This window comes from Syngnathus typhle, linkage group LG6 (genome assembly GCF_033458585.1).
Source record: "Syngnathus typhle isolate RoL2023-S1 ecotype Sweden linkage group LG6, RoL_Styp_1.0, whole genome shotgun sequence".
NCBI lineage: Eukaryota > Metazoa > Chordata > Actinopteri > Syngnathiformes > Syngnathidae > Syngnathus > Syngnathus typhle.
Window position 1 is genome coordinate 3,019,499 of NC_083743.1, and position 26,922 is coordinate 3,046,420.

The following is a 26,922-nucleotide window of genomic DNA, read 5'->3' on the forward strand; positions in this document are numbered from 1 at the left end:
GCCAGACTGCCCGATTGCTTACTCCAGTCAAGGGCTCGGATGACTCACCATGACCCTGTTTGAGGTTGACCGATCCTCAACGGGAAACTTAATGAACTGGCGGGGAAAGAATATTGAGAACAGTAATTCAGAGGCAGAGTAATCAAGGGCTCAGCATTCGTGTAGACCAAGGGGGGGTCAAACTCATTTTTGTTGCGGGCCGCATAGTTTCCTTCTGAGGCCCATTACGAGTGTCAACCCTAATAAGTGTATGACCGTTTCATATTCTATACACAAAAACTGTTAAATCAGAGACTAGTAGAAACTGTTAAACATTTTTAAAAAGATGGTGATTAAAAGGTCGATGCACAATTTTATAATGACACAGCGGGCCACGATTGGCCCGCGAGCCAGAGTTTGACACCCCTTGAAATAAGGGAAAATATCAAATCAATGAAAAAGAAACTAATACCCAACCCCAAATATGACATGGGAAAATTCAGGTGAAGTAAAGCTCATTCAGTTTATTGATTTCTGGAAAATATATCACATCTTTACATCTTTTGAGACGCCATCAGAAGCTAACAGTCCATCACCGTTGACTTCCTGGTATCCGAATCAAACATCGCCGATTGAAATACCTCCGAGCGGTATTTAACTTTCAATCCCCTTCGAACGATGACTCGCCCCCAACTGTTAAAACGCTGAAACCGACCGGTCCAGTAAATTGCTACAACCCCTTCTTCGTGTTTTATTAGAACAGGCCGACTACGTTAGGTATTTGTAAATATACAGTACAGTATAAGTATTCCGTTGAGTAAAACAAGCAAGCAGGTTGCAGGTGATGAAACCACTGGACTACAAACTCAAGATGGAACAGCCGACGAGGGATGTGAAATTAGGGACGCACGAGTCCGATTTTAGTTTTCTCTTTTTGCAATAATATTCACATGATTAATACCGAGTGCAAACTGTCAAGCCTTTTAGTGTGAGAGTTCCGGAGATGTTTAGAACTTCTTCGGGAACCTTGCGAGAGACGCTTGAGGCATTTGGGGAGCGTTAATGGCACATATCAAAACCAAAGAGAAAACAGAGCACGGGCCATTTACTACGACTACGACGACGACGACGAGCGATGCAAACTTTACGACACACCAATATACCGAATATATATATATAGAGAGAGAGAGAGAGAGAGAGAGAAAGTTTGTGACCAAAGTTTGTCATCCATACATAATATTTGAGAACACATTTAGAAAGCATTACATCAATATCCGTTTTGTATTAACAGCGGTCCTCCGCAGCGTCTTCACAACAATCAGCCTCGAAGCAACAAGTTCACGCACGCCTCTCCGCTGCGATGCAGAAAAGCCACCCCCTCCAAAAAACACCCCGTCGGGGGATCAATCGCTCTCTTGTTCATAGCCAAAACTTTTTGAAAATGCTCATGTCCGACCAAGCACCGATGAACACCACAGACTGCAACGAGTTGCTCTTGAAATAACCAATAGTGACACCAAAGATTTTTTTTTTTTTTTAAAGACAGCTATATATGAAAGTATATACCTCCACTGTATACAATATCTGACCGCTACCTCTGATTGGGATCAGAACCACCTTGTCGAGACAGGAGACCACCACAGAACGGCTGCATGCAAGAAGAGTAGTCGAATTGGTATCGAGAGAAAATCGCCACCGGTGCTAGTAGAGAGGCAAAGGTTCTTTGCGGAAGCGGAAAGATTTGAAATAACCCACTTGTCGAAAGATCGGTGGCGTCGGTTTCGATGTCCCTCCCCTCCCCCCCTTGCAGTGGCAGCACTGCTCTTTCCTCTAAATTATTCATGAGCCGAGTGACTCGGCAGAATCTTGGTCGGAAGTAAAAGGCCTTTGGCCCTCTTAAAGCTTGGTCCATTAACTTCTTCAGGGATCATTCTGTAGGTGTATGCTAAACAGATACCTCAGAAGTACTTGGATGGATTAAGCACAAATGGCCAAATTCGACATGAAATGTTTGGTTTTGTTTAAGGGGCTGAGGGGGGAATTGGGGGGGTGGGGGTGTTCATCAGCTGACAATTGTTCCTTTTTGTTCTTAAAGACAGTGATCTTAAGAGGACAAGCAACGTTAAAGAGAAAAATCAGCCTTCTCTTCACTTGGCGGTCATCATTTGGACAAATTCTGAAAGACACAAACCCATTATTGACTTCAGAGATTTGCTTGGAATCACCTCACGCGTGTTTGACGGAAATTGGACAAAACGCTGAGAACCTACTCAATAAGTTCTTAAATATCATAGCAGGATTGGTCGATTCTCTGGTTTGGAGCTGCTTTAGTTGGTAACACCTTACCTTCGTAGTTGACCTGTCCGTCGCCGTCAATGTCGGCTTCGCGGATCATTTCGTCCACTTCCTCGTCAGTGAGCTTCTCCCCCAAGTTGGTCATGACGTGCCGTAGCTCAGCCGCGCTGATGTAGCCGTTGCCGTCCTGCAGAGGGAGCAAGCGCGCTCATCACGCCGCTCCATCCTAGGCGGCTATTTCAAAGAGGTCCAGACCTTGTCAAAGACTCTGAACGCTTCTCTGATCTCCTCCTCGCTGTCCGTGTCCTTCATCTTCCTCGCCATCATCGTCAGGAACTCGGGGAAATCGATTGTCCCGTTGCCTGACGAGGCACACAAAGCGATGGACGTGAACATTTCAAAAGGTGCTGGACAGTCACAACCTAATTAAGACCATTTTGGAGGTACTCGTAGATCCAGTCCATCAAGTCCAAACGTCTCCTTCTCACCGTCTGCATCGACCTCATTGATCATGTCCTGCAGCTCAGCTTCGGTGGGGTTCTGGCCCAGGGAGCGCATGACAGTGCCGAGCTCCTTGGTGGTAATGGTACCGTCGCCGTCCTTGTCGAACAGTGAGAACGCCTCCTTGAACTCTGCCCGGCGACACAATTAACACACATGGGAACATCAAGTGAGTAGTTGTGACTCATTCAGCCTTTTTCAAATGCTTAAATAAATGGAGGCTGAAAGGATGCCTGACTAAAAGCTCTGGTGAATTTATAGCATGGACTCAAAAATACATTTTCTTTTTTTTAGACTGACTCACAGCCCCCGCTGATTTCCGCTTTGGCTGAATGCTGTCAAGCGGCTTGTCGGGGAATACCAAGTGACAACCGCAGGCTAAGTGTTTATCCTTGGCAGTCGATCATCTCGCCGTCGCCTCGGAGCGGCGAAAGCTAAAAGCGTGGCTGCGCTATGTACTCACCTGCGATCTGTTCCTCGGTCAGCTGGTCTGCCTGTTGACACAAAAGGACGTTGATAAATCACCGTCGGCTCGCTTTCGCTCCAGAAAGAAAAACAACACCTGAGGCGATCATGTCGACACCAAACCTCAACAGACGGCAAAATCTTTCGGTATTTCTAAATATAAAAAGTGCAATGACACACTTCATTCATTTTTAACTTCTCCCGACGTGTCACTCTGGCACCCTTTACTAGGCCTGCCCAAGTCAGTCAGCGTGTCCAGTTAAAGACGCCAAAGTGTGATGAGGGCCGGGTAGTAATACGCCACGGCCCGAAATACGCACGTCTGCTATAATTAGTCCGACGTGAATAGGGTCGCCTATGTAGCACACCAAAGATCACCGCCACTAAGCACCTTTTTTTAATCTTTAATTGAAAGCCACTTAGTTCTTGTGAAGTCGACCTGTTGCTTGTCTCAAGTTCTATTTTCAGCGTTGTAACACAGCTAATGGGTTGCGTAGTGATGAAAATACACACACGGAACACAGCGCTGGTAAAGTGGTTAGGATCAATTATTTCCCTACACACAAATCCGCCCTGCTTCCACTAACAGTTAAGAGTTGACAATGTTGCCAAGGATGCAATTTGGTCGCCGCTTTTAGCAAACATTTGTTTATTTTAGGGAGGAGAAGAATGCAGCAGAAAAGGAAATAGCCACATCCTTTATTATGCTCCCATTGGACTGTGTGACATCACAGCAACACTGCTCTCGAACAGAACGTCTTTTGATTCGAGGGGCCTCGCTTTGGTGGGAAATGCCCCTCGTGCCGCGCCCTGGAGCCTCGCGACGCTTTATTTTGTGGTGCCCGCGCCTCACGATGAAGATGTTCATCAAAGGAGTGTGAAAAGGGCTCCAGCTCACACACAACCATCGTGATTTGAAGCAGTACGGAAAATATCGAAAGTCGATGCAAGGTAGTTTTACAACATGTCAGAAAAGAGCAAAAAGCAGATTTACATTTTTCATGTTGATTAAAAACAAAGATCATCAGGCTGCTTTCATAGAGTACTAAAGAAATCTGAGCGTAATTAAATTCTGACGATTTGGACAGTGAATTGATTGTGATCCAAATATCTGTCGATTCATTTGATAATCAATTAGTTGTACCTCTATTTTAACGAATCATTCATTCAAATAAAATACATTTGAATCAAACTTGCTCAGAATATGGCCGCATCTCCACTCAAGCAGTTCTACTGAATGTATATCTGAGTCATAGTGGGGGGGTGCGGTCACTAAAAATGATGCAAGACATTGCAAATTACATTCTCTCTGAAAATATCCCCGAGCTGATTAACCGCAAAGGATCGAGCGGTTCGCTTCATATCGGAGCATAGTTGAGAGGATTTCCAATGACTTTCCTCCCTTTGTGAAGGGGTGCATTGCAGATGATGACAGCCTACTGCGCCAAGCATGGCTTGGTTAGAAGTGGGAGGGCGGGGGGGGATAGGTGGCACAGGAGGAGGAAAAGGGTTGGGGATAGATAGCTAGATAGGGGTGGCATGGAGGCTCCAAGCTGCAGAATGCGGTTGGGCTGCATGGCGCAGGAAGATCGAAAGATTGAAACATGGCACGCGTGCAACGGCTACCTGTGGGCAGTGCTCTTATGTAATGCAAATAGGGCTGGCGCTTTGAATGCTTGTTGCGCATGCTAATGGAGATCCACAGCCCCCCTGTTGATGCACACCACCAAGAGCCGCTGGCCCAAGGCTGCAGGCGGCTTATTGTGTGAGCATTTAAGAAGGCGTTTTTTTTTTTTTTATATGCATCTGCCTCCTCGCGAAAGGTTATAAGAGACGAGATGAGTTTCAAGATAACACCGGGGCCGGGGTGGTCTATTCTTAGCAGCCCCTTTTTGCACCACCACGCCCACTCTTCTTCGGTCACATTTAGCTACGAGGAGGCTGGGGAAAAGAAAAGGGAAAATGCTTGTGTAGCAAAGGATTAAATTAAACGCCTTTGTGAATCATCCAAACGACTGGCGTGCTATTACGCCGCAACGCCATGGATGCGGCGTCCATTTAGTTACACATACAAGATGCGCAGTAGAGGCTTTTACAACATAAAAAATAGAATCCATTATGATAGCTCAAGTGTGTATCTTAGAAAATATCCTCCAAAATTGATTGTAAGCGATCCGTTATAAAACCTATATTGGAATACCCATTCTAGCTAGCTAAGCTCATTTAAAAATCCTATTTGACGACTAGTCAAAACAGTAGTCCATTTTAATTTACACAACCGAATTTAACGAGGCTCTCTTAATATCAAAAGAAGTTTAATCGAAGCTGTTTTGAAATAGCGTTGACTAGAATATCGAATGCCGTCCACGCTCATTGCCAAGCTAGCTAACCACGTCGTTGGCCTGGTACTCACCATTTTGACTTTTCAAGCTCCGCGAAGATGGAGAGAGGCAAAAAAAAAAATCAAGTTGTAGATTTGTGACGTAATATACCTCGATGACACGCACTGTCCCGGGAGCGCTCGAGTCTAATTCAGCTTTACCGGCGTATACGATCGGTTGAGACGGGAAACCGTTATTGCAGTCGAGTTGCCCGGAAACCTCAACCGAGAGACGCCGGCCTCATGCTCTTCTCGGACGAATGTATCCCTCCGCCCTGAAACATTGCTTGACCTCCACGCAGTACGAAAAAACGTCCCCAAATTCTCCTTATTATTCATTTGAAGCGTTTCCAATTCTGAAATAATCAATTACTCTTCGTTACATATTATTTTAAGCTCGTTTTATATCCCCAACAAAGAGGGTCTATGTTGCACTATAACATGCGCAACGATACCACCGCAGCACGCCACAAAGAGGATGGAGCAGTATGGAGGATTAAAACTGACAATACTATTAACTGGTAAACACAATCATGTCATAAGCAGTCCGTCGAAATGTTGCTGTGTTCTTAAATGTTTCACAGTATACAATAACAAGGAAATATTTTGAATAGAAAAATATATATCAGGAATTGCACAGGAACAATCCCAGCACCTGCAGAAAGTTGCAGTGATTACATGAAGAGATGAATAATTATGATATCTATTTCTGAAATGAAACATTACGAGACGAGAGCCACACACAAATTAAACATAATTTTAATACGCGATAATATGAAGGAACACAATACAGAAGAATCGTTTCAAGCTTTCAAATGACTACAACCTACAGGAAATGATTTCTTACTTCACCTCACATTCATTGTTTTTGTCAGAGAATTCTCTGTGGCAAACTGTTTCCACTTTAGTTTCATCATAACAGCACGCCTCACTTGCATGTGGACATCCCATACGGTCGGAAGGGCAGCTGAGTTGCAGAAAACGTCTGTAAGCTCTGGCCAGTGTTGTCATAATACGGCCGAGTCCTCGTCTGATTATCTCAGCGATGGTGCTAAAGAGGGAATAAGTGCAGCACACCCCGAGAAACATCACAAGGCAATTTGCCACCTGATACGCACGGATGTCTTCGTGTTGCTTCCTCTGAACACTCACAAAGTCCCCGAATCCCACCGTGCTAAAGGCCACGAAGCAGAAGTAGAGAGACTCCAGGTAAGTCCAGCCTTCCATGGCCGAGTAAAGCGAGGCCGCACCGCAAGCGACGACCACCACGGCAAGGAAAAGCAACAGGGTCACTTGGTACGCGGGTGGCTTCCACTCGTTTTTGCCGCCTCCTGGACGGCTTCTGGACGGTGATCTGCAGTCTCGGATTCTTTTGGAGTGGCACCAGAATAAGATGAAACTCAACAGCGCGATGACTCTCTCCAGGAAGAGATTGAAGAACAGCATGGCGGCCGAGCAGCCGAACAAGCCGTAGAAGACGAGCAAGATCTTCCCTGCTATTGTGGATGGGGCCGTCACGCCGAACCCTATCGGGAAAACAAGGCATCGTTGCAAAAGATGTCTGGAAAATAATTCCATAATATCAATATACTCTATGCACAAATTTTTGGGCTTCCAAAGATGCAAAAAGTAGTTTTTGAATGCCACTGTGTGAATCAGCTGGGCTATTGTCCAACATCAAATGTCTCCCAGTTACATCATTAAATGTCAGTAAACATGGAAGTTGCAATAAAAAATAAAAAAAAGGTACACCAATCTGTGATTAATGTTCTCTGCTCCGTCGTTCCCACGATTTAATATGGAAAATTCATTATTGTTTCATAAAAGCAATAACCTGCCATTTTTAACTAAATTCTGCTGCGCTGATCCTCCGAACTCACCAATGGTGGACACCACAGTTCCCACAAAGTAGAAAGCTCCCGGGATGTCCCACAGTGCTCTGCCTCGTTCCACACGGACACCCGCCATCCTGGCATCCTCGTAGTGGCGTAAAAGAGATTTCAGATCTCGGTAACTAATATTATGCACGTGACTGAATACCCACAGCCTTTTTTGCCAATGCTGTTGGGCCAGAATTTCCGCTGATCTCTCCAAGGAGGAAAATGAGACAGCGCCAGCCAGCATGTAAAAGGCGATGAGCATTCCGAGGAGGATGAAGCGAGCGGTATCCACACTGGCTGAAAGGGATGGACGGGAATCTTTCTTGAGTGGCATTGGGAAAAAAAACAAATTGAACACTGGCCTGCTCTAAGCAAGGAAAAAATATACAGCATTAGTAACATGCCCATATAAAACAACCATCTGTTTTATTTTTTATGATATCATTGAATGAATGGCAGATACTTACAGAACAACAAGTCCACTATCCAAATCCAAATGTTCTGGTTACATCAGTGTGTGCAGATGGCTTTAAAGGGGGCTGTAATGTGTGTTGGTAGGCTTCGGCTTATCACCAGCTCAATAATCAGCCTTGACTCTACTTTTATGAGCCACAAACATGCTAAGTCCATAAACATATTGGCAATCCATGGATACAATCTTAAAACACACACACACACACACATGGGCCTACATATTCAGCAACAATGTTATGACCACTATAAGAGAGTTAGACACACACATGTGTAGACACAGCTTAGATATATGTATTTTTTTAGTATAGTTTGGTGTACAACTACACTTGGGTATTTACACACAATTTTCAATAGGACTACTCGGGGGCAACATATATTTAAACTATATAGGCACAATGGTTGATTCAATTATTATTATTATTATTATTATTATTATTATTATTATTATTATTATTATTATTATTATTATTATTATTATTATTATTATTATTATTATTATTATTATTATTATAGTACTTTTGGGACGTGTCACTGAGCTGCACCTTTATTTCTATCCACAGGGTGGCAGTAGTTAACTTTCTCGTCAACGAGCAGCAAATTAAGTACAGCAGAAGAAGACCGCTCAACGTTGGATTTGTTTGTGTACTGTTTTGCCCGTAGGTTGCTAACACCAGGGCATAGTCGGTAAGTGTAATAAGCATTTATTTGAATTATTTTGTACAACATATGTTAAATTTGTGCCGAGAACAGCAACTGTGAATGTCAGCACCTGCACCCAAAGCGTGTCTTTTATTTTGAGAAAAGTACGACGGGAGCACGTGACTCTTATGGCGCCTTGACTCGCCCTTGTTTTCTGTTTCTGAATAAGTCTCAATTTGAAGAATGGCAACACCAGTTCCCGTGCTTCGTCTACCGAGAGGCCCTGACCCTCACAGCCGCGGTTTCGACCCCAATTCCCCTCGCTACATCGCCCTGTGTCGCACGTCCATCGCTTCTTCATCGTGCGCATGCGCAGACCCGGAAGAGCTGAAACGGGAGCAGCGCGCGCGTGCGGAGTTGCGGGAGCGATTCCTTCGGTGTCTGCTGGCCACGCGCGACAAGAAAGTGAGCTTAAACATGCACGGGGACGTGACCGTGGACGCCACGTTCGGATGCTGCGACATCGACGTGCTCAACCTGCAGGTGTCCGACCTGCATACTCCGATCGGTGTGCAGAAGGAGGCGCTCATCAGATGCCAGGACGTCGTTTCATATTCTTTTGATTTATGAAGACATTTTTAGGATGCACAGCAACTTCAGCAAACTAAAAGCACAATCTGCTTTCTGAACACAAGGTGGCGGCATAGACTCGGGTTTTTCTTGGTGAGGTCAGCACGGGGCGGAAAGCGTTGTTCCATTTTGTATAAATTGAATTTTATGGGGTTTTTTTTATAAGCTTTTGTATTGTACATGTGTCTAAAAATGATCAAGATGATGTCAGTATTTCACCACCTATATTGTGCCAATTACATTTGAAAAACCGTAATTCCCTATTTCAAACCTTAGATTTTTTTATTATTTTTTGTAGAAACATTTAGTACACATCCCAACCATGTTTGATATGTAAAGTGTTGTAACGAAAATTAAAAAACAATACAAGTGACTAAAGGGCAATGGCATTTTTTTTTTTTTTGCAATAAATAGTGATTGCAATATTTTTTAACCTGCTTGTCAGAATAAATGCAGTTCAAATGCTAGTTAAGTCAATGGTTTATATACTTTAAAAAATAATTTGGTGATGGGAAACCGGTTTCCATGATTTCCATTTAAAGACTGTTTGTAGTCACAGAATTTTTGTGCAAAAACAAGAATGTACAATATTTTAACTCATTTCCAACGAAATGTATTGAAGTACTTTAGCGCCAAAACAAGTGACTCATGAATTTTGTCAAAATTAGATATGAACTTGGCATATCTATTTCATCTCAAAAAGCAAAATCCGCACGAGGTGACCTTTAAACAAAACAAAAATTCGCATTTCTTCCCCTCTAATGAAACAAATCAAACTGACCACATGGCATGTCTTTCATGTAGCAGGATTCTTCATTGTTGTGCCAGTCTGACGAGCAGGGGACATCAATACTATTTAATCTACCTAAAAGGTGTATTTTGCAACTTCCAATAAGTCATTTTATTTGAGTGCCATTAGGCGACTGGGCTCCGCCTGCGTCTTTTTTCTCCTTTTTTTTTTTGTACCTGAATTATCCGACCACTCCATGGAGACAGTCATCAATGAGGGAGTGACTCATCCCTCCTCTTCGCCCTCCCTAATCCGAAATATGACTTGAATGACGTCATCGGGGACACTGTGATTCAATCAGGAAGCCCTCAAGGACGAGCAAGGTTAATTTTATTTACGCGGACATGCTTGTTTTGTGAGCAGCATCCTCCCTCAGACAGTCACTTCTCACCTCTATGAATACCAGTCTGATAATGTTACCATCATTCATTCAGTGGGATGAAAATGAATTGAAAAAAAACAACTGGGGATTCTAGAACAATTTCAGAAACACATTTCTCATGTCTATGTGATGATCAATTCCAAGAGTGAGTTGAATTATTATGGCAGCTTCTATTTGCAACCGTTCAGGAAGACACAGTCTTACTGTTATCTACTCACACTTTCCTGCTAGTCCCCCACTTTCAGAAGCAAAACATCGTGTGTGTTGGTGTACAGTTGGTCAGTCAGTTGGTCCAAGGAATCTGACCCTTACATGCAGCCGGTCGACAGGAAGCACATTCAGAAGTCCTTCCTGTTTGTGGCCTTCTCTCTCACATTTCCTGGCAAGTGTCTGATAAGTTTTAAAAGCACTTCATCATCCTTTGCCCAAACCCAGACTGAAATAACTGGGAAGTGAGCTCACGCTTCATTTATTTTTAGTATGTTTCTTTTTGACATCTTGCAGACCGCTGTTTATACTGGAGTGAATCGAACAAAATACTGTTCGTGGAAAATAAACTAAATTGTCTTTTGTAGCTCCTCCCCTAACTGAGACACATTCATAAAATTGTTTAGTTCCATTTCCAGAACCGAAACTTCAAATATCAGTATGTTTCGACGCTACTTAAGGTGAGGCCTCGTCGCTATCTGTAGCAAGCTAAGCTAACAACCGCTCCTGGTTTGTACAGTCCAATTCCTTTTCGCTTTCAAATCCTTAGAATAGTAAAGGGAAATTTAATAAGCCAAGCAGTCTTGCTCCATAAAATAGGCCTTGTTCTACTTCATTCCTTTCAGCAGTGTTTCAAAATTGTGTGACAACCGCTAAAGCTTAGCTTGTTTTACATTGGGATAGCGCCATTCCCCATTCAATGATTTTAGTGTCTATATTTGATCAATGTGGTCTTAAAAAGTTCCGATAAGTTTCAAGTGTACAGTACAATGAGTTCTGAGGTTGCTTATTTCAAACCGTGACATCGTTGCCCATTGCGTGGTGATTTCAATGCGGCCGCAATAGGAATGGCTGAGTCACTGTTAGTCTTCAGACATATTTGAGCGGGCTATCAGCAGGGAATGTTGGAGGAGCTCCAGTGATTGTGAGGGCCAGGAGCCGTGTGGCAGCCTCACTTCCTGACTCCAGCAGCCCGGGGAGATAAAGACGGAGCGTAGCCGCATTGGAACACTGGCTGTATGTTTATGTACAACCGCAATTTTGGAGTATGGAACGTCTGTTCCAGGGTTGTGCCAAAGAATTCAAAGTACAGTTTACATGAGAGGCCTGGCGCCACTTGTTTTGCTGTACCGTTTTTTCCCATGTATAATGCGCCCCTATGTATAATATGCACCCTAAAAATGGCATGTTGATGCTGGAAAAAGTCTGTACCCATGTATAATACGCACCCAAATTTTGACTCCTACTTAAGTCCGTAAACGTAAAATTATTTCAGAAAAAAAGATCATCTTTGGGAACAACCGGATGTTATTCAGCCGGTCAGTACCACTGCGCATGCGCTAGCAAACTCCATAGCGAAGAAATGTTTCGGATTTGTGTAGGGTACATTGTGACGAGCAGGTGATCGAGCAAGCGTCTGATACGAGAGCATTGTGTTCGCATGGAGCGTGTTTGAAGTGAACAGCAGAGAAGAAAGGAACAAGGCAAAGTGTTGTGAAATAAAATATTACTGTAATACGCATTTAGGAAGAGAACTGAACTCTCGCTCTTTATATAGCTGACGTGTCTTGCGCATCCGTTCCGCGCATCTGTAATGGCGGCCTCCGTATGATATCCGGATAATAAAAAAAATGTACCCATGTATAATGCGCACCCCAGATTTTAGGACAATAAATTAGTTCAATTTTGCGCATTATACATGGAAAAATACGGTAATTCCCTTTTCTCACCTTCTGCTTATACGCTAAAAGAGTTCCTCATTTGACTAATCAATTCTCATGCGCGACAAAGATGAGCGTCACGTTCTCGACAGGAAGTCACAGAAAAGATGAGGGAGGAGAAAGGAAGCGGCAATTAGATGGCGATTAAAGTTATCTTAATTTGTCTGTAAGAGCCCATCAAAGTCCACTCCCTGTCCCGTTGGGATAAACACAGGAAGATGGCCGCTATGATGCGGTCGAGCTGCTGACGTCCTACCGCCGCTTGGACGATTCTATTTGAACCCTGAGAAATGAGAAGGAACTCCCGTGGTGTCGCACAAGCGCTTTCGCAGCGGGATCGTATTCTCATTACCAACAGCGACTTTTAACTGCCACCTACAAGATGTTAGCGTATTTTTCCATTGTTCCGTCCTTACCTGTTTTTCCCCGCTGCTCCGCCCACACAGCCCCTCACACATCTTAAATCACTTAATTCGCTTTCTCTCATCTTTCGCTTCATCAAAACAGCCGCTCGGAGTGCCGAAGCCGAATTAATTGCTTCTAATTCTACTCGAGACACACGCTCGCGTCTCCAGCCGACGGCAATCTCTCCATCTTTTATTCTTCTCCCCATGAGACGTGATTTACTTGTGTCAGGGACAAGGACATGGGCCTATTAGGAAGTGCCTCTGACGTAGGTATCCACGTCCCCTCCTTCTTATTATCCCCCCCTTCCTCATCTGCCTTCTTCTCCCGCTTCTCCTCCTCCTCGCCTTACTCAAATTGGGGTCGTTAACCTTTTATCGGGCAGACTGGTGAATCATCTTGCGCCGCAGCGAAACACGAAGGGACGCTCTCCATCTCGCCCGCCCGCCCGCCCACCAACCTGCCCGCCCAGGATGCTTCCGTCTTTCTTCCCATCTTAGCAGGGTAACCCGACATTGTCTGCTCTCTACTGTCGCATCACTCAGAAAGGACAAAGACACAGTGGTGGGACGCCAATGGGGGTGTGGCGTGGCGAGGCGATGGCTGGGAGCAACAGTACAATGCTTACATGCTAATAGTAAAGTCTTAAAAACAATCCTAATGCATCAAATTTATTTTCGGGACGCCATTAAATGTCCTCTACTTAAGGTTGCGGCCCGAACATTAGCCCAGATCTTAAAATTGACCGCTTTGAGCAGGGTAGGTGTCGGTCGGATCAAGATCGAGCGGAGTCTGTAAGGTCATACCAAAGTGTTCCCATCCAGAGAGTTGACTTTGGAACTGGTTTTCAGTTCAAGACCCAAAACATGTCTCTTTAGGGAAGGGCGTAGCTCAGTTTGTCAAGACATAAAGTATCTTGGAAATGTAGACCAGTTGAATCTGAGGTTTTGCTTTCAAATTAGTTGACGGGTAAGCCCCGTGAGAGACGTCAATTATTAGAATGCAGGTGTAGAAATCGGGGAGATCATGAGCCATTACGAGTATCGGTACTTGGAATGGTTTCTGGAGGGTCTTTGAAGAACCCCAGATTCGTGAGTTCTTGGAGATATAAGGGTAGAAGGTTCAAGACGGTTCTGTCAGTTCTGTCCCTTAGGTCGGACAGGGACGACCCCTCAACTTCTCGGGGGCACAGCTCTGTTTTGTGCATCAGCGTCACTCTCCACACTTACTGTATACACTTTGCTAGCAAGACCTTGTAACTCCCACCAGCTGTACCACTTACGAATGTTTACAACTGAGCCAGATGTGGGAAAGCAGCATCTTAACTTAATGCAGCTTATTTGCTGATCTTATCTGACTGATGGAATCTGCGTAAACAGAGATGGCTACAAAGCAAGTGGAGCATGTCTGAGCTTTTAAACGACTCGCGATGAATAAACAAGACTCATGTTCTTCCTTTTGGTTACATTTCTATACGGTACATGAAATACGAATCCAAATAATATCTCGGCTCTTCCTGTTGCAGATATCAACGAGTACAGATGTAGAGACGGTTACATCCTGACATGCATCATATGATGATGACTTTACCAATGCAGGGTATAAAAATTTACTATTTGCCCCAAGCACTGGGAATGCATTTTCACTGTAGCCCGCTGAGACGGCAGACCACACCTGGACCTTACCTTGTTCTGGGCCCCATACATCTGCGACTATAGGACACACAAGAAGATCTATAAATAAAGAAGATGCTCGCAAACTCCAGACCTTTAACGGTACATCAGAAGTCAGCTGCTTGTGTCCTGCGTGGGTCGCAGTATTTGTTTAGTTGGGATGAGAAATTGGTCGAGTCACATTGTGTCAACATGGAAGGTCAGTTTCCTGTTACTACTTATACTACTCCCACCACATTTACAAAACTATAATTTACAAGAAAAAGATCACGCTAACGTTAATAGACCTTGCAAACGAGTATTTCCAGAAGTACGGTATTTAATTCCTAATTCCTGCTCCTTATCCACAAACATTGAGCTCAGGATAATGGAATGACATCTTATCAGTGCAAAAAACTCGACTGTGGAATTTGTCAGCGGTGAATGAAAAAACATCAGACCTTGTTTGTGTGTCTGTGTGTGTGTGTCTGTCTTTGTACATAATTCTACTGGAGCACATCCCTGTATTGCATTAATACAATTTTGTCTTTGTCTCCTTCTCTACTTTCAGACATCCATTTGTCCTTCCCGGCTAAAAACCCTCACAAATCATCCACTTCAATTATTATGATTTTTTTCATTTTGTTTGCAAAGTCATTCCTAAGATGGAGGCTTTGATGGAATGCCTCAAAGTAAGTCTTTACTGGAAGTGACGTCAAAAATGAAAAATGAAACTTTCCTTTATCGTGTTATCATATTTTCGACGCAAACTTTAGGAATATCTGCTAGTATTGATCAACTTTTCGGCGTTATGCATTCAAGTCCAAATGTTTGTACTCTTTGACAAGAAGTCATGAGTAAGCATGTTAGCTCCTCTTGCTAGCTGCTAACTAGCCTCTGGTGTTCTTATCACCTGTCATGTCAACAGTAGGCTACGATATTTCTTAACATGTTGGATGTCGTCGTAAGAATTAGAAAAAGAAAAAATGACAACAAGTCCAAATATCACAACAAAAAAGTCCTTTGTGGCCTCTGAATGGAAGTGCGCCTAATCATTTTGTGCTGTTTCATTTTAGCTCTTGTGAGGTTGGATGTTCATTTAAGAAACCATGGCTTAGAGTCGCGTCACGTTCCTCTCGAAGGAATTAATCACCTTAAGTGTTGCAACATCAATCTTTGCTCATTTCATAGCTATTGGGCTACTTTACTTTCATGACTCACCCTACTTGGTCTGTGGGACAATTGGATTTCGGCTCAACGAGACAAATGAGCCAGCCGTTAATCTCCGTCGTATTTGTAAATGACGCAAACAACAGTTTGCGTTTCGTCCACACGTATTTGCGTCATTTCAGAACTAAACCAACCAATTGGTGTGCAAGGATTCAGATGACTTTGAAGTTCTAGAAACAACCTGGGTGATGTCTTGGTGGTGGACGCTAGCTAAATTGGCTAGCCGTAACCTTGCCGTATTGCTTCTTCATATGTCATCAAGCACATCGCCGTCTCGGTTCACCAAGGGCACGCGGGGAGGGCAGCCGTGTTGTCCACCATTTCGCTACGCAACTGCGGTGTCACGAATCACAAAAATGATTCATGCGTGAATTGTTTAAGCTAGCTAAACCAACTATTTACGGCGACTGACAGAAGAATAAATGCAAAAGGCCCATAATTAACCCTCAAAGCCACATTTTTACGAACCCTCCGCCCCCCCCCAAGGAAAAATCTAGCGCCGCCTGTGCAAAATCTAAAATAATGTGTCTATTAAAGGATTTCATTCTCCCAAATAAATAACACTTGAGATTTGATTTGTGTTTAATTCCGATTTTCTACTCTATCGTAGGATACGGCAACGATGGATGACTTGCGAAGAGAGTGCTGAAAAGTTTCTCTCCACCCCCGTCAGCGGAAGTCAGCGGGACAAGGCAGCAGACGTCTTTTCCAGAGGATGGGAAACCTGGAGGCTGGAATTGACTCTCATTTGGAAGGAGGAGGAGGAGGAGGAGGAGGCAGCGGTCAGTAGCGCCGCAGATCACATGTGACATGTCGAGTCGCTAGTAATGCCTCGAGACATTTGACCCACATTTCTCAGCCTGTAGCACATTTTGACTGCTTTCAAAATGATAACATGATGCGTAGGTTTATTCATGGTATTATGTCTTCCTTGAGATCTAAAGTAACGGCTGATAAATGTAATTAATATAAGAAGCTGACAGGAAAAACTGTATTTGGAGTCAAGTGAGTGATAAACGAGATAAAAACTGATGCCAATTTAGAAATGACATTTTGCCTTCTTGAGGAAAACAATGTGAGTGTGTGACAAGTTGTGTGTGTGTGATGAATGAGGAAGGTTTCTCATGTGTGTGTGAGCGCTAAGATGTGAGACGATGCATTCTAAAGAGACGTTTGCTCATGGGCCGACTTCATGAATACAAATTACAGAAAGGACGGGTGCACCTTGCACCCCCCCCCCCCCCTCCCCCCGGGGCTCATAGTGAACAAGCACTGCCTACCTTTTTTTTTCCTCCCCATCTTCCATCCAATCACAAAAGTAAACTGCGCTGACTTCACGGGCCGCTGACTCATCCATTCATACATTTTGGTTTTATTATATATTATAACCAAATCCCATTCAGAGTTATAGCGGCCAAGTATTTATAATAAAGGAGCCATTGTCCCGCAGCAATGGCGTTAGTGAAACGCGGCAGGTGAGTTTGTTTCACGAATCGACGGGGAGTTAAAAAAGCTAAATTGTGACTTTGCTTAATGTTGTGTGGCGGTTTAGTTTCTTCAACTTTAGAGTGGCTAGGAAAGGTTAAACCGGTCCTCACTTTGACACAGAAAAGGCAAGTGTGTGTTTGTGTGTGTGTGTGTGAGAGAGAGGAAAAAGAGAGAGAGTGTGTGAGAGAAAAAGGGGGAGGAGTCAGCAAAGGAAGGGAGCGGGACAATATAGTAAGAAGGTTGAGGTCCAACAGGGAGTTGATTCACTCACTCACACACACACACTCGTGCGCACACGTTAGCACCTGCACAAGTGTTTTTAAGCGGCACACGCAGGTGGAAAGTGTACCTTTGGATACAACATGGAGGGAGAATTAGCCATCATAGAGTATTTACATGACACAGACGTATATTCGCACTGGTCAGGAAAAGTAAGACAATAGTCCCACACAAGACTTGACACTATCCAATCGGTCCAAAGGAGCAGGAGGGAGAACCGAGGGATCGGAACGCTGGAGCTCAAGGATAAGCCATGGACACTGCGTGCATCCCGACACACCTGGAGGTGAGTCAAGCATGCATACACACATCTCAGGGGGCAAATATAGGATTTTAACGTCATGCAACCCTGTGATAGTTTGGGACAGAATTTTTTTGGACTGTATATTTATTCAAATGTGAGTAAAATAATAAGTGGTGACATTGTCTGCATTTAATACATTAGTCGATGACATTATTTTCAAAGTCGGAGACGTTGTTATGACGTGAACACATACAGTAAATACTGAAAGTGATGAGCAGGTGTCGAGGAGTGTGGCAATAGTGATACAATGACCGTCGCGCAAATAATCAGCTCATCAATCAGCTTCATTTGTCAATTTGTCAATCTGAGTGCTTCAAGTCCCACCATGATGACCAACGTTAAAATACAGTAGCATAGCAGGTCTAAGTGTTCATGGGAAAAAAAATAAATAAATCTGATTTCAAGTCAATATAACATTTTGCACAGTTTGAACATTAGTGCAAAAGTTAAATACAACTGAAGTGTATTTGGGCAGTGACCACTAGGGTGACCCGGAGTGCCATATTAGCAGTACACTGCACGTATTATTTCAATGAAATACTGAAATACTCCGTGAATAAATTTAATAAAAGTTTCGCGTTTTGAGTCGAACAATAGTGCTGAAATGAGACCATGATGAGATGCGTATGTATTGTTTACCGTTAGCTCTTTTGGGATTAGCCAAAATGCTACATCCTACTTTTTTTTTTAACCTCCATCATGAAGAAACCAGCACGCAAATAAGACACTAACTAGCACCATTCCGAGAACAAATCATTCGCCATCGACGTGAACGGCGGCTAGTACCGCTGCAGTGCATTGTGGGACTTGTAGTATCGATACGTCACTTTCGACATAACGCTCCAAATGTTGATTAAAAATAGGAATATATGAAACTCGAATGACTTCTGTCACTACCAGTGGTATTTTTAGGTGTTCTTAGATGACATTTCGAGCTGCTTGAGCAGTCCAAAGAGGCCCATTGGTCTGGAAGTATGCTGCTGAAGACATTAGTCACACTGGGGAAAACACACACACACACACATAGAAACACAGCAGTTGCTCAATCCAAACTCCAGCGCTCTATAAGCTACCTGACTAGTGTTCCCATTATGAGTTCAAAGAGCAGCAGGTAATTGAGCCAGCCCGTTGTGAGGCCGCCGAGGGCGTTATAAATTCAAAATGTTTTTCGCATAGAGCCCAGCTGTCAGACGAGATGTCAATATTTCCACCCGAGCTTGTCCGGTGTAACATTTGAAATGAATGACATTTTTTATTTATTTTTTATTCCACTCTTTCAACAGCCGTCATAGAAATGGGAGTCGGTACAGCGAATCGTAAAAAGTGCTGAATGCATTGGATTGCACACAAAATGTGAAAAAATGGAATTAAATATGAATAGGGCAAACGGGATTTGGAGCTGTCAGGCACGAAGCGAGCTGTAGAGTGAGACTGAACAGTTAGAAAGAGAGCCAGAGAGAAAAAGAGAGGAGGAATTTAGGGAAAAGAAACACGGGAAGAGCAACAGGAAGGGAAAGTTGAGGACCAGGCGTAACATGAAGACAGCGGCGGCGGATAAATCAGCCAGCTGCTGCGACACTCGGGGTTGTCCGTGTGCCGCGCACTCTTCCGCAAAAACACCGTTCGTAGAAGGCTTTGGAAAAATGGAATCAAATGGGGGCAGGCGGGGGGAGGGGGGTGGAAAAAAAGCCATTCAGGTAAAATGGGTGATGCTTTTATGTCAACTAAATGTAATATTGGACGATTGATTACTGGATTGTGTGTTGTGGCTTTTTAAAATCAATTTATGATGTTGCAATCAAGAGTGAGAGTATTTATGGAAGGCACTGACTGCATTGTCTCTGTTTAAAAAAAATAAATAAAAAAAATGAGGAAGAGGAAAAGGCATGTTGAAATCAACAGATAAAAAGAGAGGATGGAAGTTTATCGCCACACTGTCTGCTGTTCTGGGAGGTCAGGTCACATCCAATATGTCTCCCAGCAGACGCTGCCTTAAAACCTTCTTTTCACCTTTGCCTGAAAACATTCATCATAGTGTTTTTTTTTTTTAAAGTCCAAAGGGAATGTTGGATTGAAAAAAAATCGTCTCGTTGAGGAGGAGTCCTAAAAATGTCAATGTAGTGGTGGGCGAAGCCAACACGACATAAAACTACTTTATTCTCTTTTTATTCTTGTAATACCGTATTCCCTTGTCTTAATTCACTGAAAATTATTCTTTCATTCTTGTGAAATATTAGTCTCCTCATATCCTTTATGCTCCTAATATTATTACATATTTTTTGTAACATTACCTCTTACATTCATTTTTTTTTTTATTATAGTCAAATATTTCTTTTTACAGCTTCATGACTTTTTCCTTATGCTTTTTAGTCTTACAATAAAGATTTATATCCTATTTAATTTTTTTTTTTCTCAAATATGGACTTTTTTTCCTGTCTCTTCGTGCCGTGTGAACCTTTGAACCTTTCCTTGTCTTTTAGTAGGTGAGTAAAGTACAGAGTGATGTCTTGTGCTTGTCCTCAACGAGCTTTTAGCAACCTGGGGAGAAGCGTCTCGTCTGTAATTGTGCCTTCGCCTCAGGTGAAACGCTCCCTGCCGGGCGGGCCGGGCCGGGGCCACCACGATCCCACGCTGCTTTTCTCGTGCCCTTTGAACCCGCCTCGGCCTTACGCAATTATGTCGGCATAAACAGATACGGTCACACCTGTAACCTCGCTCTCCCCCTTTTTTTTTGACAGTGTGGCTAGATTAACGGGCCATTACGGTGTCGTTACGTGTTCGCTTGAGGCCCGAACGCCTCGCTTATCTTGCCGTTAATCGATTCGATGGCTCGTAAAGAGATAAAGGAGGGTAGACTGGGGTGATAATCGTTTTTCTTTTTTTTTTTTCATTATAGTCAGTTATGTCATTTTGAGTTCAGTTAGTTTTGGTTAGATTATAAAGATGGTAGATTTTTATTCGTTTTTTTCAGGGGTGGGGGGGCGTGGCTTATTTTAGCGATATCAAATAAACTAAGAAAGGTCATTAAGTGGCACAAAAAAGTAAAATACGATTGTCAGACAAAAGAAAACATTCTTTTTTTTACCTTTTCATCAGTTGTGTTTTTTTATTATGAATTTATATTTGGACTTTTTTTTCTTTCTACACCTCAACGCAATTAGCGCCGTGAGCGCTTTAAGACCGGTTGACTTATTAACATCTGTGTCATGATGGTATGCTGTTAGCTGTGGTCGTAATTGTGTTGACCTCACAGTGTGTGGTCACGTTCCCGCGCTGACGCACGCACACACATAAATGTTTTTAGGGCTTGGAGTTAATTAGAAAGAAAAAGCAAAACACACTCTTTTGACCCTTGCCCACCTACAGTTTTCCATCACAGTGGTTTGTCTTGTTCCCCATGTTAGGTCCACCATGCTCCTTGCTAACCTCCTGCTCCTCATGGTCCTGCCGCTACCTCAAGCCTCGTCCGGTGGCCAGGGTGACACCGGCGAGGCCGACAATGGCAGGTTAGCCGGCACGTCGCCCGCCACCTCAGAGCCCCCGCCGCCGCCGCCGCCGACCGGGTCTCCCCTGGAGCCCAACTTGGCTCAGACCATCCAGAGTCTCCTGCTGAGCCGCCTGGGCCTGCAGTCGCAGCCCAACCCTCGTCCCGGCGTGCCCATCCCTCGGTACCTCATGGATCTGTACCGCTTCCACCAGCAGCAGTACCACCTGCTGGAGGACCCCGCTTTCAGCTTCCCCAGCCAGCACGTGCAGCAGGCCAACACCGTTCGCAGCTTCCACCACACTGGTAAGACCACTGCGACACACGTCAGTGTCAAAAACAAGAGCAAGAAAAGGACCTTTAGCACGTAGCATGGGAAGCTGTTTGTATGTTTATCGGCGCTTGCTGATGTGTAAATCTACTTTATGACAGCCGCGGATATCTTTAACAAGTGTCACGTAACAATCAAAACATGGTCCAAGCAAGTACGTGTCTTCATGCACGTTGACAGTGTCCTACATATCATGAAAGGAAATAAAACAAATGACAGTTTGCCCCGTTGTTGTTTTCCTAGAGCCCCTCACAGCAGAGGACCCGAAATGGGCGCACATCTCCTTCAACATCTCCTCCATCCCCTTAGAAGAGAAGGTGCTCTCGGCTGAGCTCCGCCTCCTACGATCGGCCAGGACCGCCTCATTGGGCCCCGGACTCCATAGACTGAACCTGTACCTCTCTGGGCACCGGCAGGATCCCCGACCCACCCTGCTAGAAAGCAGACTCCTCACCGCTGAGCCTCAAAGTCATGCAACCGGCAGCCTTTGGGAGACCTTCAGCCTCAAGGCGGAACTCTTCGATTTGGCTGTGAACGAAGCGGACCGCCTTGGTTTCCTCCTGGAAGTGGTATCGGAGAACAGCACCGGTCAGGGGGAAGGGGAGCCACATAAGGGGGGGCACTTGAGGGTTTGCAGGTCGGTGGGGCAGGACGAGCACACCTGGGCCCAGGAGAGACCCCTCCTGGTGACGTATAGCCACGACGGGCGCGGAGAACCTTTGGTCAAGCACGGTAGGAGGAACGTCGGCGGGGCGCCTCGGAAAAGCTGGAATAGAGACCAAAAGCGGGGCCGGGATAAAACGTATCAAACGCCGAGCTGGGGGGGTCAAACGGGCAGGGTGAAACGAAACGGAGGTCGCGCGGCCAAGCTCAAGCGCCTCTCCCGCAACCGCTGCCGCCGCCATCCCCTCTACGTGGATTTTAACGACGTGGGCTGGCACCAGTGGATCATCGCGCCCAGCGGCTACGACGCCTTCTTCTGCCTGGGCGAGTGCCGCTTTCCCCTGGCCGATCACATGAATTCCTCCAGCCACGCCATGGTGCAGACCTTGGTCAACTCGGTCAACGGCGCCGTGCCGAGGGCCTGCTGCGTGCCCACCTCGCTCAGCCCCATCGCCCTGCTCTACCTGGACCCCCAGGACCGTGTGGTGTTGAAGAATTACCAGGACATGGTGGTGGAAGGTTGCGGGTGCCGATAGCGTGGGGAGCAGAAACTGTCCGGGTAGGAAGATGATGGCGGGATGACGAGGAAATGCGAGGGAAAATCTCACCCTAAGTCCGAAAACGTCGCGCCGCTTTTCCGTTGTATGGTACCGCAAAATGTTCGCTTTCCACTGAGTGCAGGCAAAATGGAGACGGTAGAGTTGAACAGCTAAAATGGGGTACACGTATATATCACTAACAGGACCAAATTTGAGCATTTTGACCCCCCCCCCCCCCCCCCACTGTTATCAAAGGTCAAAATATCAGATGTCTTCATTTCCCCCCTCATCGATGTTTAAAAAAAAATCGGTAGGCAGTTGTTTTCTAATAACAGCGATCTAAAAAAAAAAAAGCCTCACCAGTGAGCAGGTATCGTGGAGTTGGAAAACGGGGCAACGCTCGACTTTGTTTTGCAACAGTGATAGACAGCGGCGATCAAAGCATCTTCCCAAAAAACTACTAAGAGGAAGGCTGAGGTCGTGTCACCAGCTATTTAAATACGAAAACACATCAACGATGCCGAGAAAGAAAATACAGCGCTCTCGTTCTGAATGTACTCCATTATTATTTAAAAACCAAAAACAAAAAAAAAACTTTCCTTTGCAGACGTGAAGATGATCCATATCAATCTGCTAACTTAAAAAATGTATTTAAAGGCTGCAGCGTTGCGGTGTATTTAATCTTGGTGGTATTTAAGATAAGATGCACACTCACATGAAGTAAGTTATGGCTGCTTTACATGTTTGTGATTTATGTCAGCTGAGCAACATTCACAACATAAGTGGTGTCCACTAACAAACCTGTGTGTTGCGTATGAGTGTGTGTTGTGACTTCGGGGTTGTGTAGACTTGACTTCGCCACAATGACCTAGCGTCAAATAGTCGCTCATAGTGGATTGGATCGATTTGTTGAATCGTCAACACCATGACGATTATGAGGTCGACTAGTCGCTAATGGGGTTGAACAGAGTAATCGCCGAGTCGGCGAGTTGTCTTTACTATTCCATCAGGTTTATCGGGAGGTCATAATAGATGATTAGTTGACTAGTCCACAAGTTGACTGTACAATGCTAACGAGGGCTAGCCAATTGGTTTATTCATCCACAAAGATGTTTATGGCGTGATGTTGACAAGTCGCTAATAAGTTTTCAACCTAGTCGTCGAAATGTTGACTTTACTGATTTAAACCTTGAAGTCGACTAATCACGACTCAATAGTCATGTGATTTTAGATTGAGGACTAGGTTGAGCAGTTTGCTGCAACGAATGTGATTTTTTTTTTTCTTAATTATACGACTATATGGCTTCACCGATGACATCATCAGTGACTTGTCGACATCCACTAGGCTTTCATCACGATAGTATTGATTCGAAAAAGTCTGAAGTTTGAGCAACCCCTTGTGCAAGTGTGTGAGTGTATGTGTGCGTGTGTGTGTGTTGTCGCTGCTATCGAAGTGGTCTCGTCTGCATGCACCCAACAGCAAAAGAAAAAAAAACTATGATGACACATTTTTGTGCCTTTCAAAACGACGTGTTGTTTTTCCAGTGTCGCATTCTCCTCTCACTTTGTGAAAACATCGACGCAGCAACAGCAGCAGCAGCAGCAGCTTGTAAAATGTTCAGAATATGACTCCTAATAAAGAAAAACAAACAGAACTTGTGAGTTTTCTGTTCCATGACCTGCAGTTTGAATTTAGCCAGAAACAGAAGTGAAGCCAAATATTTAAAATAATAAAATCAAAATGAGTGCCACTACAATTCATGTCATAGGCTACAACACATCACGGCTCACTTACTGGCCCGTTGATCACCTTTGACCTTCCTTCTCCATTATCTAATCCCTCCACTGTCCAAAAACTGTCACTCACTTCCTTCTCCTCTAACAACCCATCCCTTGCTCCCTCTCTCGTTCACTCGCTCTCATCTAATCCATCAGTAACGCCTTGCGTCACACTCCATGAACCAGGAAGTGGCATGTTGATTATTCTCTTTTTCCCCATTTGAGTTGCAATGAAAGCATTTCTGGCATCCCCAGAATGAAAATATTAGTGTCATTCATTCATTCATATGCTTTTAGAAAAAAAAGTTCACATTTCAAACCGTCTTTTGTTACACAACTTTAGATGGACAGACAGTGTATGTCGAAACATAAAATGGTTTTTCCTGACACTCCTGTTGAGTTCAGTTATATTTAACTTTTATTTACAGTAAATTTCAACTACCGTAATTTTCGGACTATAAGTCGCGTTTTTTTTTTCATAGTTTGGGTGGGGGGGGCGACTTATACTCAGGAGCGACTTAAATACATATATATATGTTTTTTTTCAGTTTTTTGGGTATTTTATGGCTGGTGCGACTTATAGTCCGAAAATTACGGTATATGTAGGTCCAATTTTTCAAAAACTTTGAGCTCCAACTCCAAACTGTTGTTTTATAAGTTGTGTTTTTTTTTTCTTTGCTAAGCGACAGTGTCAACACTCATAGCCGGACATGGCTTAAGCGCCGGTGGCAAAAGCTTCCCTTTTGGACGTCAGACATTTGTAACTAACCCCTTAAGTACACTAAATTGCAGTTTGATACGTATGCGTGTCACACCATAAAATGAGAGAGTCCCAGATCGCTGCGGCAGATGTCAATGACTCCACCAGTTGCACGCTGCCGTGGAGCCCAGTCGCATAAAACAAACAGCGGCCCGATTCCGAAAGCGAACAAGAACAAGCGGACTGAGGCAGGTGTAGCGACTCGGGCCGTCAATCAGGCCCCGGCGCGAGCCAGAAATCCTCTCGGACGATCCAAGAAAGCAGGCCGTGATTGACTGCGCCATCGAGCTGGACGCCAACGCGAGTAGCAGACAAAGCCGGCGAGCAACATTCCTCATGAAAACAGCTTTTCCTATCCAGCTTCCCTTCATCCTATTCTTGTAAAAGTTCACGGATGAAAAATGATGTTTTTGCAGGTGTCTCTCAATTTGCTGCATTCCATCTTTTGCTCGCCTGAGCAGCTGCGTTTTGAGAGGAAGCTGAGAGGAGTGGTTTCAACTCTTATTAGCTCTTGGAAGGTTTTCGCCACTTTTAGATACGAAAAAAAAAATGTCTGTCCATCCACGCCCGTGTTTGATCATCACAGCAGGCCCACTTCCATAGATTGGTGCTTGGCGACAAATGTTCCGACGTCTTTTGAACATCTGGCCAAAGTTCCGATTGGATTTCAGTGCACACCTGAGACCTTTTGCTTCCATTTGTCGCTAAGTGGTGAGGGGCGTGGTGAGCACAACTTTCCATACTAGCCAATGTTTTTGTCCAAATATGTGTTCTTGCTCTACATTCTACAGCCCGTCCGTCATTGATAGTTTGTTAAGACATGAATCGCAGCGAACGGGACTTCTTCTCCAGATGTTTACCACCATGAGGGTCTCCGCTAAATTAACGGTTTGCAAATGGTAGCCAGGTCTCCTCTCCTAGGAACGGCTTCCATTGAAATAATTTACGGCCGCTGTCTCATATCCAATCAGACAAGAAAGTAAAGTAGGAAATCTAACTGGAAAGATTTGACGCCATTGAGACGATTTACAGCTAGAACGTCGCTCTAGAGAATATCTTGAGATGTTACAAATCGGCGGGCGGTAGTTTTTATTTTTTTCCTGGATGTTGTGAACGCTTCCATTGACGGCAAAAAAAAAATGACGTTCAGTATCTGTTGTGAAAAAATTCATAATAAAAAATATTGAATTAATTGCGGGCTAGGAACAGCTACACAAATTGTTCCTGAGATTTTTGGGGGTCAATGTTTGTGAAAAAGAGGAAATGAACGTAGCAAAAGAAAGTGGAGGGGAAAGAGGCAATGAGAGGAGGGAGAAAGCCTGGCATTTGGATTAGATTTGCACTTGAAACATCTGCAAAGTCGTCCCGGCCCAAGCGAGCGCTTCCCCACAGGTTTGCGTGTGTCTGAGCTCACTGTTTCCCCTCTTTTTCACCTCTCACTCCCCCTTGTTTGCGCTTCACTTCCTCTCTGTTCTACGTCAGCTTTGGCGCCATGCATCCGAGTACCGAGCCGTTCCAAAGAAATTCTGAGGTACTATTTTAGGGACTTACAATATTATGTTGCATGGGCCCTCACGAGTCTAAAAACAGCTTTCTGAATAATATTGTGTTTGTGGGATATGAGCTAAACATCAATTCACTCCTTTTTATCCAGCTTGAGGGGGG

General features: G+C 44.3%; 4 protein-coding genes and 1 long non-coding RNA gene across 6 annotated transcripts; 3 read left to right on the forward strand and 2 right to left on the reverse strand.

The window, feature by feature from the left end:
- Positions 1 to 483: 483 nt before the first annotated feature.
- calm3a (calmodulin 3a (phosphorylase kinase, delta)) lies at positions 484 to 5,880 on the reverse strand. The gene is made up of 6 exons (XM_061280200.1): positions 5,654 to 5,880; positions 3,239 to 3,269; positions 2,763 to 2,906; positions 2,530 to 2,636; positions 2,326 to 2,461; positions 484 to 2,155 (listed from the first exon to the last, which is right to left on the reverse strand). The coding sequence occupies exons 1-6, from the start codon at positions 5,654 to 5,656 to the stop codon at positions 2,127 to 2,129; spliced, it is 450 nt and encodes a 149-aa protein (XP_061136184.1). The 5' UTR covers positions 5,657 to 5,880; the 3' UTR covers positions 484 to 2,126.
- Positions 5,881 to 6,458: 578 nt separating this feature from the next.
- On the reverse strand, positions 6,459 to 7,834 carry si:ch211-261a10.5 (potassium channel subfamily K member 13). The gene is made up of 2 exons (XM_061280546.1): positions 7,501 to 7,834; positions 6,459 to 7,146 (listed from the first exon to the last, which is right to left on the reverse strand). Exons 1-2 carry the CDS (start codon positions 7,832 to 7,834, stop codon positions 6,464 to 6,466), a joined length of 1,017 nt encoding a protein of 338 aa, XP_061136530.1. The 3' UTR covers positions 6,459 to 6,463.
- Positions 7,835 to 8,548: 714 nt separating this feature from the next.
- On the forward strand, positions 8,549 to 9,621 carry gemin7 (gem (nuclear organelle) associated protein 7). The gene is made up of 2 exons (XM_061280201.1): positions 8,549 to 8,658; positions 8,843 to 9,621. Exon 2 carries the CDS (start codon positions 8,857 to 8,859, stop codon positions 9,241 to 9,243), a length of 387 nt encoding a protein of 128 aa, XP_061136185.1. The 5' UTR covers positions 8,549 to 8,658; positions 8,843 to 8,856; the 3' UTR covers positions 9,244 to 9,621.
- A 1,428-nt stretch (positions 9,622 to 11,049) lies between these two features.
- Positions 11,050 to 16,397, forward strand: LOC133156174 (uncharacterized). 2 transcript variants are annotated; one of them, XR_009714800.1, is made up of 3 exons: positions 11,050 to 11,083; positions 14,972 to 15,092; positions 16,241 to 16,397. It is a non-coding gene; the product is annotated as an uncharacterized LOC133156174 (long non-coding RNA). The 2 variants fall into 2 exon arrangements; XR_009714799.1 differs by lacking the exon at positions 11,050 to 11,083 and adding an exon at positions 14,241 to 14,620.
- A 963-nt stretch (positions 16,398 to 17,360) lies between these two features.
- bmp16 (bone morphogenetic protein 16) lies at positions 17,361 to 24,373 on the forward strand. The gene is made up of 3 exons (XM_061281560.1): positions 17,361 to 17,683; positions 21,106 to 21,491; positions 21,760 to 24,373. Exons 2-3 carry the CDS (start codon positions 21,113 to 21,115, stop codon positions 22,713 to 22,715), a joined length of 1,335 nt encoding a protein of 444 aa, XP_061137544.1. The 5' UTR covers positions 17,361 to 17,683; positions 21,106 to 21,112; the 3' UTR covers positions 22,716 to 24,373.
- The last annotated feature ends 2,549 nt before the right edge of the window (positions 24,374 to 26,922 follow it).

What these genes read in the sequence shown, in the direction of transcription:
- calm3a (XM_061280200.1), bottom strand. An exon ending in CAATGAGGTCGATGCAGACG is followed by an intron (nt 2,637 to 2,762) that starts GTGAGAAGGAGA and finishes GTGCCTCGTCAG; the next exon opens with GCAACGGGACAATCGATTTC. An exon ending in CGTTCAGAGTCTTTGACAAG is followed by an intron (nt 2,462 to 2,529) that starts GTCTGGACCTCT and finishes CTCCCTCTGCAG; the next exon opens with GACGGCAACGGCTACATCAG.
- si:ch211-261a10.5 (XM_061280546.1), bottom strand. Translation starts at nt 7,834, where the DNA reads ATGCCACTCAAGAAAGATTCCCGTCCATCCCTTTCAGCCAGTGTGGAT. An exon ending in AACTGTGGTGTCCACCATTG is followed by an intron (nt 7,147 to 7,500) that starts GTGAGTTCGGAG and finishes TTTTCCCGATAG; the next exon opens with GGTTCGGCGTGACGGCCCCA.
- gemin7 (XM_061280201.1), top strand. Translation starts at nt 8,857, where the DNA reads ATGGCAACACCAGTTCCCGTGCTTCGTCTACCGAGAGGCCCTGACCCT.
- bmp16 (XM_061281560.1), top strand. Translation starts at nt 21,113, where the DNA reads ATGCTCCTTGCTAACCTCCTGCTCCTCATGGTCCTGCCGCTACCTCAA. An exon ending in TCGCAGCTTCCACCACACTG is followed by an intron (nt 21,492 to 21,759) that starts GTAAGACCACTG and finishes TTGTTTTCCTAG; the next exon opens with AGCCCCTCACAGCAGAGGAC.